The 12,684-nt window shown below is 31.5% G+C and overlaps 1 protein-coding gene and 1 long non-coding RNA gene across 2 annotated transcripts in view; both read left to right on the forward strand.

Annotated features, from left to right (window-relative positions):
- The first annotated feature begins 1,210 nt into the window (after positions 1-1,210).
- The window catches only part of LOC143069126 (angiopoietin-related protein 2-like), a 99,089-nt gene continuing 87,615 nt past the window's right edge, over positions 1,211-12,684 (forward strand). The window contains exons 1-3 of the mRNA XM_076243600.1: positions 1,211-1,333; positions 1,967-2,041; positions 2,547-2,618. Of these exons, the coding sequence (XP_076099715.1) occupies positions 1,228-1,333; positions 1,967-2,041; positions 2,547-2,618 (253 nt within the window). The 5' untranslated portion in view covers positions 1,211-1,227. The remainder of the gene's footprint in view (positions 1,334-1,966; positions 2,042-2,546; positions 2,619-12,684) is intronic.
- Positions 6,283-7,960, forward strand: LOC143069127 (uncharacterized). Its single transcript, XR_012976328.1, has 3 exons — positions 6,283-6,311; positions 7,359-7,455; positions 7,932-7,960. It is a non-coding gene; the product is annotated as an uncharacterized LOC143069127 (long non-coding RNA).

Consider the following 12,684-nt stretch of genomic DNA (forward strand, 5'->3'; position numbering starts at 1 on the left):
GTCGTCAAACATTTATTATCCATCATTGAGCTTCGATGTGTGTCGCAATCTTTTCAAGGTATATGGAATTTCCAAAAACAAAACATATGAGAGTTTTAATAAGTCATTGACACTGACAATCGTAATAATTATCGTATTTTTTAAATTTGAGGGTTGGTCTGACAGATGCCTCTGAATTAACTAATTTTTCATAAGATCTTCTTTTTTTTTTTGGATTCGATGACTTTTTAGAATGTAGTCAAAGCTATCTTAGATAGAAATGAATAATATATTTACAACAATGCCGATATAATCAATGTTAAATGTCATCGTATAATCCAAAGTGTTTCGATATGTCTTTGTTCTCGTGAGATTTGCAAGAAACGTGACCATAGGGAACTTTGACGACCACCCAAATCGTATGCTCTAGAAGTTTTTCTTTCAATTGATACCAAAATTAGCTGTGTGTTATATAGGTGCATTAAAAACCTTAACGAGAGGCTTTTTCTCAAATCGGCGCTCGCCTAATATGCTTGGTGATAACACAATTTTGATTAGACTGTCATACAAGTTAGAGATTTAGCTTGCATCAAAATCATGTTTCATTCGCCATTTTATATATTTAGGTAAATATCTGTACAAAGTCGTTGTTTTTTTCATTTGATTGATATGTTTGAGCTTTTATTTTGTCATTTGTTAAGGGTTTTTCCGTATTAATTTTCCTTGGAGTCAGATATTTTTGTTATTTACTTTTCAGTTAATTTTTCATATGTTTCTGACATTTCTTGTATGCATGCATGACTCCATATGAAATTTTACATGTAAGTTTGTTTATTTATAACATTATCAAATCTACATTAACGTTCGCACAACCTAGTTTATGGACGAGTTAAAATATAGCCTTATGATAACCATTTATTGTTAAATAGTATCGAAGGATCTTTATTTCTGTACATACTAAGGTCATTTCTAGATTTCAATTTTACATGTTGTCTACTGATGGATGTTCTTACATATTTTGTCTTCTTTTATGGAATAATATTTAACGGTTTATGTTGACATTGCAAAATCGTCAGTTTATTTACTTCCAAGTAGTGAAAATAATATATAAACGCCTTAATTATAGTAAAAACTAATTAAAATGAAAATAATACCGAAATCAAATTCATCACGCTTTTTTTTCTCTATATATTCTATACGCTGTACGGCACATTTGACATTTCATGCATTTTCTGCAAAGCATCAACGATGAAGATTTATGTTTATTTATTGTTTATCCATACTTTTGTAACCAAAGTCATTTGGTGTGACACAGAAACAAATATGAAAATTTTGGAAAGTCTTACTGCTACTGGTATGTATCGAATATTTGGCTTGGTAGTGTCTTTCTACTAATTTTACTTGTAAACGTATGTTATTTTGTTGGCTCTGGTATTTAAGTTTTAAGATTTAAAAAAATGTAAAAACCAAAAGTTACATTTTACTAGACCATAGATTGTATTTATGTTTTTCTCTTTATGATAAAAGTAACTTTTCCAGTCCCAAAACAAAATGTAACACTATCGTTTCAAGTACTGGTGAAGTTTGGTACCTATTAAAACCTTTAGGCCGCTGCGTTTGTTTGCAACTGTCATGATTCAGGAACTGATGTTCAGTGGTTGTCATTTGTTGATGTGGTTCATAATTGTTTCTCGTTTCTCGTATTTTGTATAGATAAGACAGTTGGTTTTCTCGTTTGAGTGGCTTTACACTTGTCATTTTGGGGTCTTTAACAGCTTGCTGTTCGGTGTAGGCAAATGATTCGCGTTGAAGACCGTACTTTGACCTAAAATAGTTTACTTTTACAAATTGTATTTTGGATGGAGAGTTGTCTCACACTCATACCACATCTTCTTATATCTACCATATAACTAATGAAATATAATATTCAAAATATAGACAATAATATTACCATGCACATTTTAATGTCACTATTTTTTTTATACAGGTACAATGAAAAACTTTGCGAAGGACACCAGCAAAACAGTTAAACTTGCCACCGAGATTAAGAAAATGCTGAACGGTTTGTATTTATGAAATAATTCATGGAAGCCATAGATTTATTGGAAATTTACACATGGCCTTGGCCGTGATATTCGAATTTTATCCTGAGCGTGTTTCTTCTCAGTTGTGGCATGATAGAAAGATTTCATATTAAATGTACTAAATTTGGGTCCGACGTCCGTGAACTTTTCACTCTTTGAACTTCTATTTAGAAACCACGTAAAAGGATCAATATATGAATCTGTTATTTTTCTCCATTGTTGAAGCGTATGATAAAAAGATCATAACATGACATTTTTCATATCGCATGTATTATCAGCCCTCGGTCAATATCAGCTCTCATGAGGCTCTTGGGCTGATATTGAACCTAGAGCTGATAATACATGCGATATAAAAGATGCCATGTAATAATCTGATATTATTACTAAGAATTGTTTAGTAAATGAATATTTGCTCTCCCCTAAATTGTTTCCTATGTACTACAGAATATTTGCACTTTTTAAAAAATATTGCTTTGTTTTTAGGAATGTGTACGTATAGCAAACATCAAAACAGTTACGAGAAGATCGATGAAAAGGTTCAGAATATATCTACAGGTACTTTCTACATTTATAAAAACCCTGTGAGTAGTGCATGTGATGCAATATATGTTTATTTTGATAAATCACGTGACGAATGAAAGTGCTAGACGTTATACATTGTTAAGTGTTTATTTTGTGTTAATTCTATTTCATATATATTATATATAACTTTGTATATATATGAAATACCCTCTGCATTCAAAGTTTAAAATTTTTAAGTTTAGAATGTTTAAAGTAAGTTCTAAGGAACAGATAAATCTATGGGACTTAGTATATGTAAGGCAACAACCATTTTCTTATCTGGGGGGGGGGGGGGGGGGGGCTGGGATTTTTATTATGTTCATAAATTTTTTTTCAGAACCTTCCTCCGATAATTTTTTTTTTTCTTATGAGAAGGAAAGCAAAAATTTTTTCCTATAATGTGGAACAGAAATACATTTTTTTTTCTCAAAACCATAAAATTTACTTAAAATTCATTTTAATTTTTTAATTGATGTAAAATGTAAAGTGCATGGCTCTGTCTGTATCCTGGCATTGGCTGTTGTCTCTGTTGTTTTTTTTTAGCCCACTTTCTACATTATGATATTCTCTGAGTCCGTCATACAGGTACCACAGTCCTTAATTTTAATACTGCAATTGAAGTGGCCACCATTGCCATATGTAATGGCAAAGAGTGAGTAGCTCCAAATTATAAACATTCACTGTTTCCAACTATGATAATTGACATTGCATTGAAAAAAGAGGTATAAAGAATGATACAGAATGATACAAAGGAAAATACTACCGGTATACAAGTCTGTGTCATACACAATCAGGGCTACTTTAAAAGACTGTTTTAATATGATACCATATCTATCCCTGTTATAAAATGACCATTTCATGTTTATAATAGTTGCAGTTTTAAGTATGTCTTAATGTAGTAGCATACATGCGGGAGATTTGGAATGCTTTTAAATATTTCTGGATCAAACACTATTACAGGAAAATACAAAAAGTAATAAGGTATAAATATAAATCTTAGCTTAATCTGTAGACTGGACATATGTTTATAATCTGCTGTTCCACTGTCTCAACTGTTGTTATTTTCACTATTCTCAAATTCAGCAGTGCAAATTTTTTTTTTCAAGCAGGTGACAGCATAATTTTTTTTTCAGCTACAGTGCAAAACATATTTTTTTTTTCGTTCAGCTAGGCCATCAAAATATTTTTTTCAAAAAAATCCCAGGCCCCCCCCCCCCACCCCAGATAAGAAAATGGTTGTTGCCTAAGTCATTGGACCAACAACTAATTACTGACGCATTTGGTTTCAGTCTGTGTCAAGTTATTATTAACTAAATACTAGTACAATGTTGTATACAGTAAGTTTGTGTAAGGGTGACGTCTTAAGGAGTCAGACAACATCAAACACATAGGTTGCTTTGTCTTTCATTTTATGTACTTGAACTTGGTTTAGTCTGAAAGTGAATCTTGTTGAAATTTTGCAGCAGCCAATCTTAAATTAAACACCTATATCTTCATTTCACATGGTATGTAAAATTAATGTTAACACCTTAACGACAGCAAAAATGCATCACTTTACATAATGATATAATAAACACAAGTGTACTCACATTATTTATCATTACTTTTTTTATATTGACCCTATTTAAAAGTAATGAAGAAGAAAACTAGTATTTTTTGCATTAATAAGTTACTTGTACATGTTGTATTTATATTATATATATACTATTTATATCTACATGTTGTGTTATTAATCAGCAGTACCAAATGTTTTGTTTTCATATGGTTTTGGTTTCTTCTTTTTTTATATTGTATTTCTTTTTGCTCTTATAGACGGGTTTTTTTTAATGTGACTTATAGTTTCATATTTTTGTCATTGGGTTTCGAAGGTTAACTTTTTAAAGTGGAAAAGAAATATCTTAAATCATTTTAAGGAAATAATTTAAAAAAAAAACAAACATTTAACTATATTAATTAGAACTGTTTATGTTTGTTTTATGTATTTATGAATATTTTTACGGGGTTGCTTTTTTTTTTATTTTACTCAGGGAATATTCTTTCAATTGTTTACACAACTTTGATTTTTAGCTCACCTGGCCCAAAGGGTCAAGTGAGCTTTTCCCATCACTTGGCGTCCGGCGTCAGTCGTCGTCGTCGGTCGTCGTCCGTCGTCGTTAACTTTTACAAAAATCTTCTCCTCTGAAACTACTGGGCCAAATTTAACCACAATCATCATTGGGGTATCTAGTTTGAAAAATGTGTGGCGTGACCCGGCCAACCAACCAAAATGGCCGCCATGGCTAAAAATAGAACATAGGGGTAAAATGCAGTTTTTGGCTTATAACTCAAAAACCAAAGCATTAAGAGCAAATCGGACATGGGTAAAATTGTATATCTGGTCAAGATCTAGATATCTGCCCTGAAATTTTCAGATGAATCGGACAACCCCTTGTTAGGTTGCTGCCCCTGAATTGGTAATTTTAAGGAAATTTTGCTGTTTTTAGTTATTATCTATGCCATGGCTAAAAATAGAACATAGGGATAAAATGCAGTTTTTGGCTTATAACTCACAAACCAAAGCATTTAGAGCAAATTTGACAGGAGATGAAATTGTTTATTAGATGAAGATCTGTCTGCCCTAAAATTTTAAGATGAATCGGATAATCGATTGTTAGGTTGCTGCCCCTGAATTGGTAATTTTAAGGAAATTTTGTTATTATTTTGAATATTATTATAGTTAGAGATAAACTGTAAACAGCAATGATGTACAGCAAAGTACGACCTAAAAATAAGTCAACGTGACCCCCTAAGGAGTTATTGCCCTTTATAGTCAATTTTTAACAATTTTCATAAAATTTGTAAATTTTCACTAGCATTTTCACTGAAACTACTGGGCCAAGTTCCTTAAAGATAGAGATAATTGTAAGCAGCAAGAATGTTTAGTAAAGTAAGATCTACAAACACATCACCATCACCAAAACACAATTTTGTCATGTGTCCTTTGTTTAATATTCACATATACCAAGGTGACCGACACAGGCTCTTTAGCGCCTCTAGTTTTTAATACAAAGGCTTTTTCTACTTCAGGAATAAATTACCTTTGCTGTATTTAGCAAAACCTTTAGGAATTTTTTATCCGCATTGCTCTTTAACTTTATACTTTATTTGGCCTTTTAAACTTTTTTATGACTCGAGCTTCACTGATGAGTCTTTTGTAGAAGAAACGCGCACTTGGCGCATATACGATATTTCATTCCTGGTAACCTATGATGACTTTAATTTGTAGACATGGAGGTGATCAAAGAAAAGCTTGACAAAATACAGAACTCTATCAATAACATTAAATGTGAGTAAAGCGTTCACACAGTTTGCCGATATATTAGATATCTTTAACCGCTCTTTTTTTTTTTTAAACATCAATATTTTTTTAAATATAATGTGTTGACTGTTCACTAAATTAGAAAGACACAAAAAGAAAGCTAATCACATTGAAATGACAACCGAAATAAAACAAGAGTGATGGGATTTTTGTTTGAATTATTAAATTATAAAAAAATAAAACGCAAATTTTATTAATTTTGTCAAGAAAACTACAATATTTTAAAATATTTAAATAATGCCTTGAAGTTTGAGTAATTAAATATATTAGCTGTTAAAGCCTTTCATAAAATTTCTGTAGGCAACCCACATGAGGAAGGAGAATGGACTGTAAGTATAGACTAAATGTGTGTGTGTGTGTGTGTCAAAGTAGGAGTAGGAGTTAAGTATGATGTCCTTTATCACTGAACTTCTACATCTGTTTGTTAGTATGCCTGTGAGTGATGGATTTTCTCGCTGTGTTGAAACCCATTCGTGGCCTTCATCTGTTGTCTCTTTGACACATTCCCTATATCCTTTTTCAATTTTAAAAATGTAGCTTTAGTAGTAGTGTCTGTATCATTTAGTCATTTTCTTTTCTTCGTTTATTGTTGCAAGGTTAGAATGTTTGATGTTATCATATTAAATAATTTGTTTTATTATCATTAGAATTGCATTGCACGAGTAATAAAAAGGGAATTACACCATGAATGAAGGATGGATTTGAAAGGCAAACATTTTAAAGTGCTTTAAACATACGGATCACTTTGTACTAACCAATTTGTTTTTGTTAAAGTGTACCACTAATATTTCAAAAACCGTAATTAATTATATAACTGGTGATAAATTTATCAGAAATATGTTCAACATTTGTTAGTATTATGGTTCTGATTATAACGAAAATGTAAGTTTCGTATGTCGGTGAGGTGATGTACATACAAAAAACAAACCAATCATAGTAAGAATCTTGTCAAACTTTTATCATGTACAATGCATAATTTGACTATCAAATTCATACTTACTAGAATTCAAAGAAAGTGACTGAAATTATCAGATTTTGTCTGTTCTATGCTGACATAAAGACGCCATTGAAGTTGTATACCCAGATAGTAAGAAGTGGTTTCATCTATTAATGGATGTTTGTCTGTTTGGTATCAAAACTCCTTATATATATTTTAATAGCCCAAGTATATCTTTTTTATATTACAATCACTTGGTCTGTTTTATTGTTGAAATAAGTACAAATGTATATAAAATTCTTTAGCTAAATTATGTTCAAATTTATTAGTTACATTTCAGATTCAATAGCTACAATTTCAGAAATATTGACAACAGAAAAAAAATGACTGAATTTGTTTATATGGGCAATAACGGTTTTTCTTTTGTTTTATATGTTAGGTTATTCAAAAACGGTATGATGGTAGTGTTGAATTCAACAGAAACTGGAAAGATTATGAAAATGGATTTGGAAACAAACATGGAGAGTTCTGGTTAGGTAAGACGGATAGGATTTTATATAAGTTTAGACGTCTGTGTGATAAATGTATTTTGTTTTCGTAATATAACGTTTTACTTATAAATGCACATCTTTTATGACTTTGAAAGCCAATCAAAGCATTTTAATGCAAGGCTTTAAAAAATGTCACACAGAGTTCAATATATCCTGATACTTTTCTGTGAAATAAACATTTTTCCTCATTCATTTCATTGTTTTGTGGATAATATACAAGTAGATTGGACCGTTGTTTTTCCCTTTTGGATGATTTTACACTAGTCATTATTGGGGCCCTTTAGAACTTGCTGTTCGATGTGAGCCAAGGCTCCTTGTGAAGATCGTACTTTGACCTATGACGGTTTACTTTTACAAATTAAACTTGAATAGAAAATTGTATTATTGGCATTAATACATCTTCTTATATCTCTTCGTGCTGTGTTTTGTTGTGTTTATCAATGTGCACATATACATTTCAGGCAACAAGAATATAGCACAGCTAACATCAATTGGAAAGTATGAACTTAGAATCGATGTGGAGGGTTGGGATGGCAAAAAGTTTTATGCAGTTTATAAAAGCTTCTCAATAGGCGACGCAACAACAAAATACCGATTGACAATCAGTGGTTATTCAGGAAACGCAGGTAATTTTTATGGTGCTAAAGAGGAAGTGCTTTGTCTGTCCTTCACAAGAAAACATTGCATATGTAGACATTTCAAATTTGTACTTGAATGTTTGTGGAATGATAATTCATATGCACGGTGGGCTTTTTTGTTATGTCTACTTGATGGACATGCCCCATCAACATAACTTTACAGTTTAAAAGATTTTTATTCATAGAGATAATTATGTACATACACCATTCGAATTTTAAGTTTTAAAGCTATATGTGTCCTGATCTTTCTTTACCATTACTCAAATAATAATTGGTAAAGATCACTCCTGAAATTAATTTTGATAACCCCGTGTAAACAGTGGTAAATAGAGATCTAATTTTATAAGAACAACTATGTTTCCATGTAATTTTCGAAACAAAACGTTGCTTACTTGTTCAGTCCTTCAATATACTTTGTTTTTTAAACATCTTAAATGGTTTAAATATTTATAAAATATTGTTATTTCTAGTGCAGAAATACAAAAAGTCTTCGTTCTTCATTTTCTCGTCAAAATAATTTAATATTTTTTTTTTTAATTACTAGAGAAAAACTCAATATCTACGAATAAGGGCATTTTGAATTTGGCATTGTACAAGTCATGTTTTCTTTGACTGTCCATGACCGTCCGTAAAATTAACGATAGGAGGGTCTCAACTTCACCATTTGCAATTCTTGGTTTAATAGCTTCCTTGTGAGATCAGGTGCTCTTGAAGGGTAAGTTGATCCCGCTCCACATGTGGCACATGTCGTGTTGTTCATGTTATTACAAACCCGGTAAATAGTCTTATTCGGTAGGTCACATTCGTGGTGAAAAGGGAAGTGGATTGCTACGACATAAACAACACATCCGATATCACCTATGAAACGGTTATACCATAACGGTCAACCAATTGTGATAGATTCCATAAAATTTACGAAGGGATGATTTCAACTTTACCTTTATGAGCCCTTTATCAGCAACCCTCTATCAAGGAAAACATGATAGGAAAAACAGGCCCGGGAATATCGTTTTAATTTGAAGATATATACTCCGTATGCAAAAGGTGTCAGACAACCAATTAAAAGTCCCTATCTGTTCAATGATATTTTGCAATTTTCACAGCTTTCTAAATATTTTACCTTTATAGATATAGGAAGATGTGTTGTGAGTGCCAATGAGACAACTTTCCATCCAAATAACAATTTATAAAAGTAAACCATTATAGGTCAATGTACGGCCTTCACCACGGAGCCTTGGCTCACACCGAACAACAAAATATAAAGGGCCCTAGAATTACTAGTGTAAAACCATTCAAACACGAAAACCAACGGTCTTATCTATATAAAAAACGAGAAACGAATTTAACTTCATAGGATCCTGAATTGTACATGTATCAGCTTTCTACATGCCGATTTCTAACATACATTTAAAATCACATAAGAAAGAAGAGGTATCCCGAATGGAGGCACCACTACAAAATAACCACTGGTTTTCGAGAAATCTAAAATAAGTATACTATGGAGTGCATTAATCCTAAATATTGAATGCAAACTCATAGACTAAGTAAATTTTGGCTTAAAATGGTATGAATATATTTCTCTTTTACCAAAAGTTTCATTTTTGCCAATTTGTTGGTTAGTTTTAGTTAACAATGACATCAAATGCACTATTTTTTGTCCGAGAAGGCCTACTTTCACACACGTTCTAAATCGGAGGGAGAGATTGGTGGTCTGACAACTAAAGAGACAAAAAAGTTAATTAGAAATCTTTTATTTTGCTTTATTCATAATCATTAATCAGTTTGAAGTTCAAAACATCATATCTTAGCATTATATGACTTAAGTTACAAATTTCACAGCTCATTTTAAACTGACTGTATGACTTTGATAGAAAATACTTAAAAATTTCATTTTTGACTACAGGAACATAAACTTTTCAATATCAAGATTAGATTTTGTTGATTTTTCCTTGTTTGTTCTACTGCCTTAAAGACTTTCAACATTTTTTGCAATGAGTTTAGTAAAAAAAAATCCAAGGTTTTGAAGTGACAAGAAATTTTGACACCCCCTTTTTGTAGCTCATCTGGCCCAAAGGGCCAAGTGAGCTTTTCTCATCACTTGGCGTCCGTCGTCCGTCGTCGTCCGTCGTTAACTTTTATAAAAATCTTCTCCTCTGAAACTACTGGGCCAAATTTAACCAAACATAGCCACAATCATCATTTGGGTCTCTAGTTTAAAAAATTTGTCCGGCGACCCGGCCAACCAACCAAGATGGCCGCCATGGCCTAAAATAGAACATAGGGATTAATGTAGATTTTGGCTTATAACTCTGAAACCAAAGCATTTAGAGCAAATCTGACATGGGGGAAAATTGTTTATCTATCTGCCCTGAAATTTTCAGATGAATCGGACAACAGGTTGTTGGGTTGCTGCCCCTGAATTGGTAATTTTAAGGAAATTTTGTCGTTTTTGGTTGTTATCTTGAATATTATTATAGATAGAGACAAACAGTAAACAGCAATAATGTTCAGCAAAGTAAGATCTACAAACGAGTCAACAAGACTACAATGATCATTTTACTCCTTAAGGAGTTATTGCCCTCTATAGTTATTTTTTGAAATTTTTGTAATTTTTTACAAAAAAATTCTCCTTTGAAACTACTGGGTGAAATTTAACCAAATTTATCCACAATCATTATTAGGGTATCTAGTTAAAAAAATGTGTGTGGTGACCCAGCCAACCAATCAAGTTATTGCCCTTTATATTAAATTTTTAACAATTTTCATTTATTTGGTAAATTTTTGTAAATTATTACAAAATATTTTCCTCTGTATCTAAAGGGCCAAGTCTATATAGATAGAGAAAATTGTAAGTAGCAAGAATGTTCAGTAAAAGTAAGATCTAAAAACACATCACCATTATCAAAACACAATTTTATCATGAATCCAATTGTGTCCTTTGTTTAATATGAGCGACACAGGCTCTTTATAGCCTCTAGTTTTTAACTGGTGCCAGTAAAGGGACTTTTAAAATAGATCAAAAGCGCAGTCATGGTCATTTAAATGTTCTTATTTCTGTCAGTCAATAAAATTTAAGATATAAAAATTTCATTTAAGATTATAAATGGCATTTTTGTGAGTTTCTGAATATATTTCTCTTTCACCAAAAGTTTCATTTCTGCCAATTTGTTGGTAAGTTTCAGTAAACAATGACATCAAATGCACTATTTTTATCCGAGTAGGCCTACTTTCACACACGTTCTAAATTTGAGGGAGTAGTTGGTGGTCTGACACCTATACAGGTGCTGCTGGAATGTTGCTACATAGAAAATGGAAAGTTTACAATTGGGAAGTGGAAATCATCTCTTTTGTCTTAAAGATTTATGTTCAACCGACCCTCATTGTCAATTTCTAAATGTAAGTCAAGATATGAAACAGACTGAACTGTATCTGTTGTATCCTTTATGTCTAGTTCTAAAACTATTGACATAATCTCACCAAATATAAAGTTGTTTCTTTTGTGCACACATACTTTTCCAATCTAGAATATTCTTACCATTTGATGAAAAACAAGGAAAATCAAGAAATTGGACAAAATATGCAAATTTAGTAATGATTTGTTGCCATGTAACTCGTTCAATTCGATTTTTTTAAATACATTGTACCTTAGTCCAGCTTGGACACATTTATGCCTTTGTATTAAAAAATTGTTATTTACAGTAATATTTTGGCCAAATAAGGGACTTATTGCTCCTACTCCTTTATATCAGGGCTCTTTTTTTTTATATCAAAATTAATTTCGAACTTAACAAAGGTTGATCTATAAACCGAATATCTTAAAAAGATAACAAATCTAATTTTTTTTAGCTTATTTTGTTCCTAAACTAATGCTTTACTGATATAATAAAATCAATTTAAAATTATATATATTTTTTTTCAATTTCACCTTAGAACACTTAAAAACATTATCTGCTTCTATTTAAACCTTCGCACAAGCGAAGAGCTGAAAACGGTCTTTTGACGCATCTCCTGCATAACCAAAAAAAAAATACTACTTTAAAATGACGTTACGAAGAAAACGAAATTATGAATAAGAAATTTAAGATTGTGTCAATTCATACAAAACCGAGAGGCGAAATATACCAAAGGAATTTTCGAACAAAAGAAGAACCAAAACGATCAAAAGACAAACTTATTTACACAAAACAAAACATAGAAAACTAAAGACTGAACAACATGAACAAGTATATGTACTGTTTAAACCTAGTAAGAAAAACTGTTGCATGAATTAAAATATCGTCCCACACAATTACATCGTTTATTTTCTTACTAGTGATGATCCAGCATTCGTTGACATAATACCGTCTTGTATATAGACAAAGAGTATTCTTTTGATTACATTCAATAAGTTATTATTATACTTACTTCTTCGTAGATTTGTATAGATTATGTAGAACTTATTCAAAAGAAAGTGTTCGTGTGTTGTATTCCGTTGTTAAAGACAATCCTTTTTAAGCTTTCTTTTCTTTTTCAGGTGACGGAATGAGCCATTATAATGGGATGAAGTTCTCAACATATGATCAAGATAACGACAAAG

The sequence above is a fragment of the Mytilus galloprovincialis genome, chromosome 3, assembly GCF_965363235.1.
Source record: "Mytilus galloprovincialis chromosome 3, xbMytGall1.hap1.1, whole genome shotgun sequence".
NCBI lineage: Eukaryota > Metazoa > Mollusca > Bivalvia > Mytilida > Mytilidae > Mytilus > Mytilus galloprovincialis.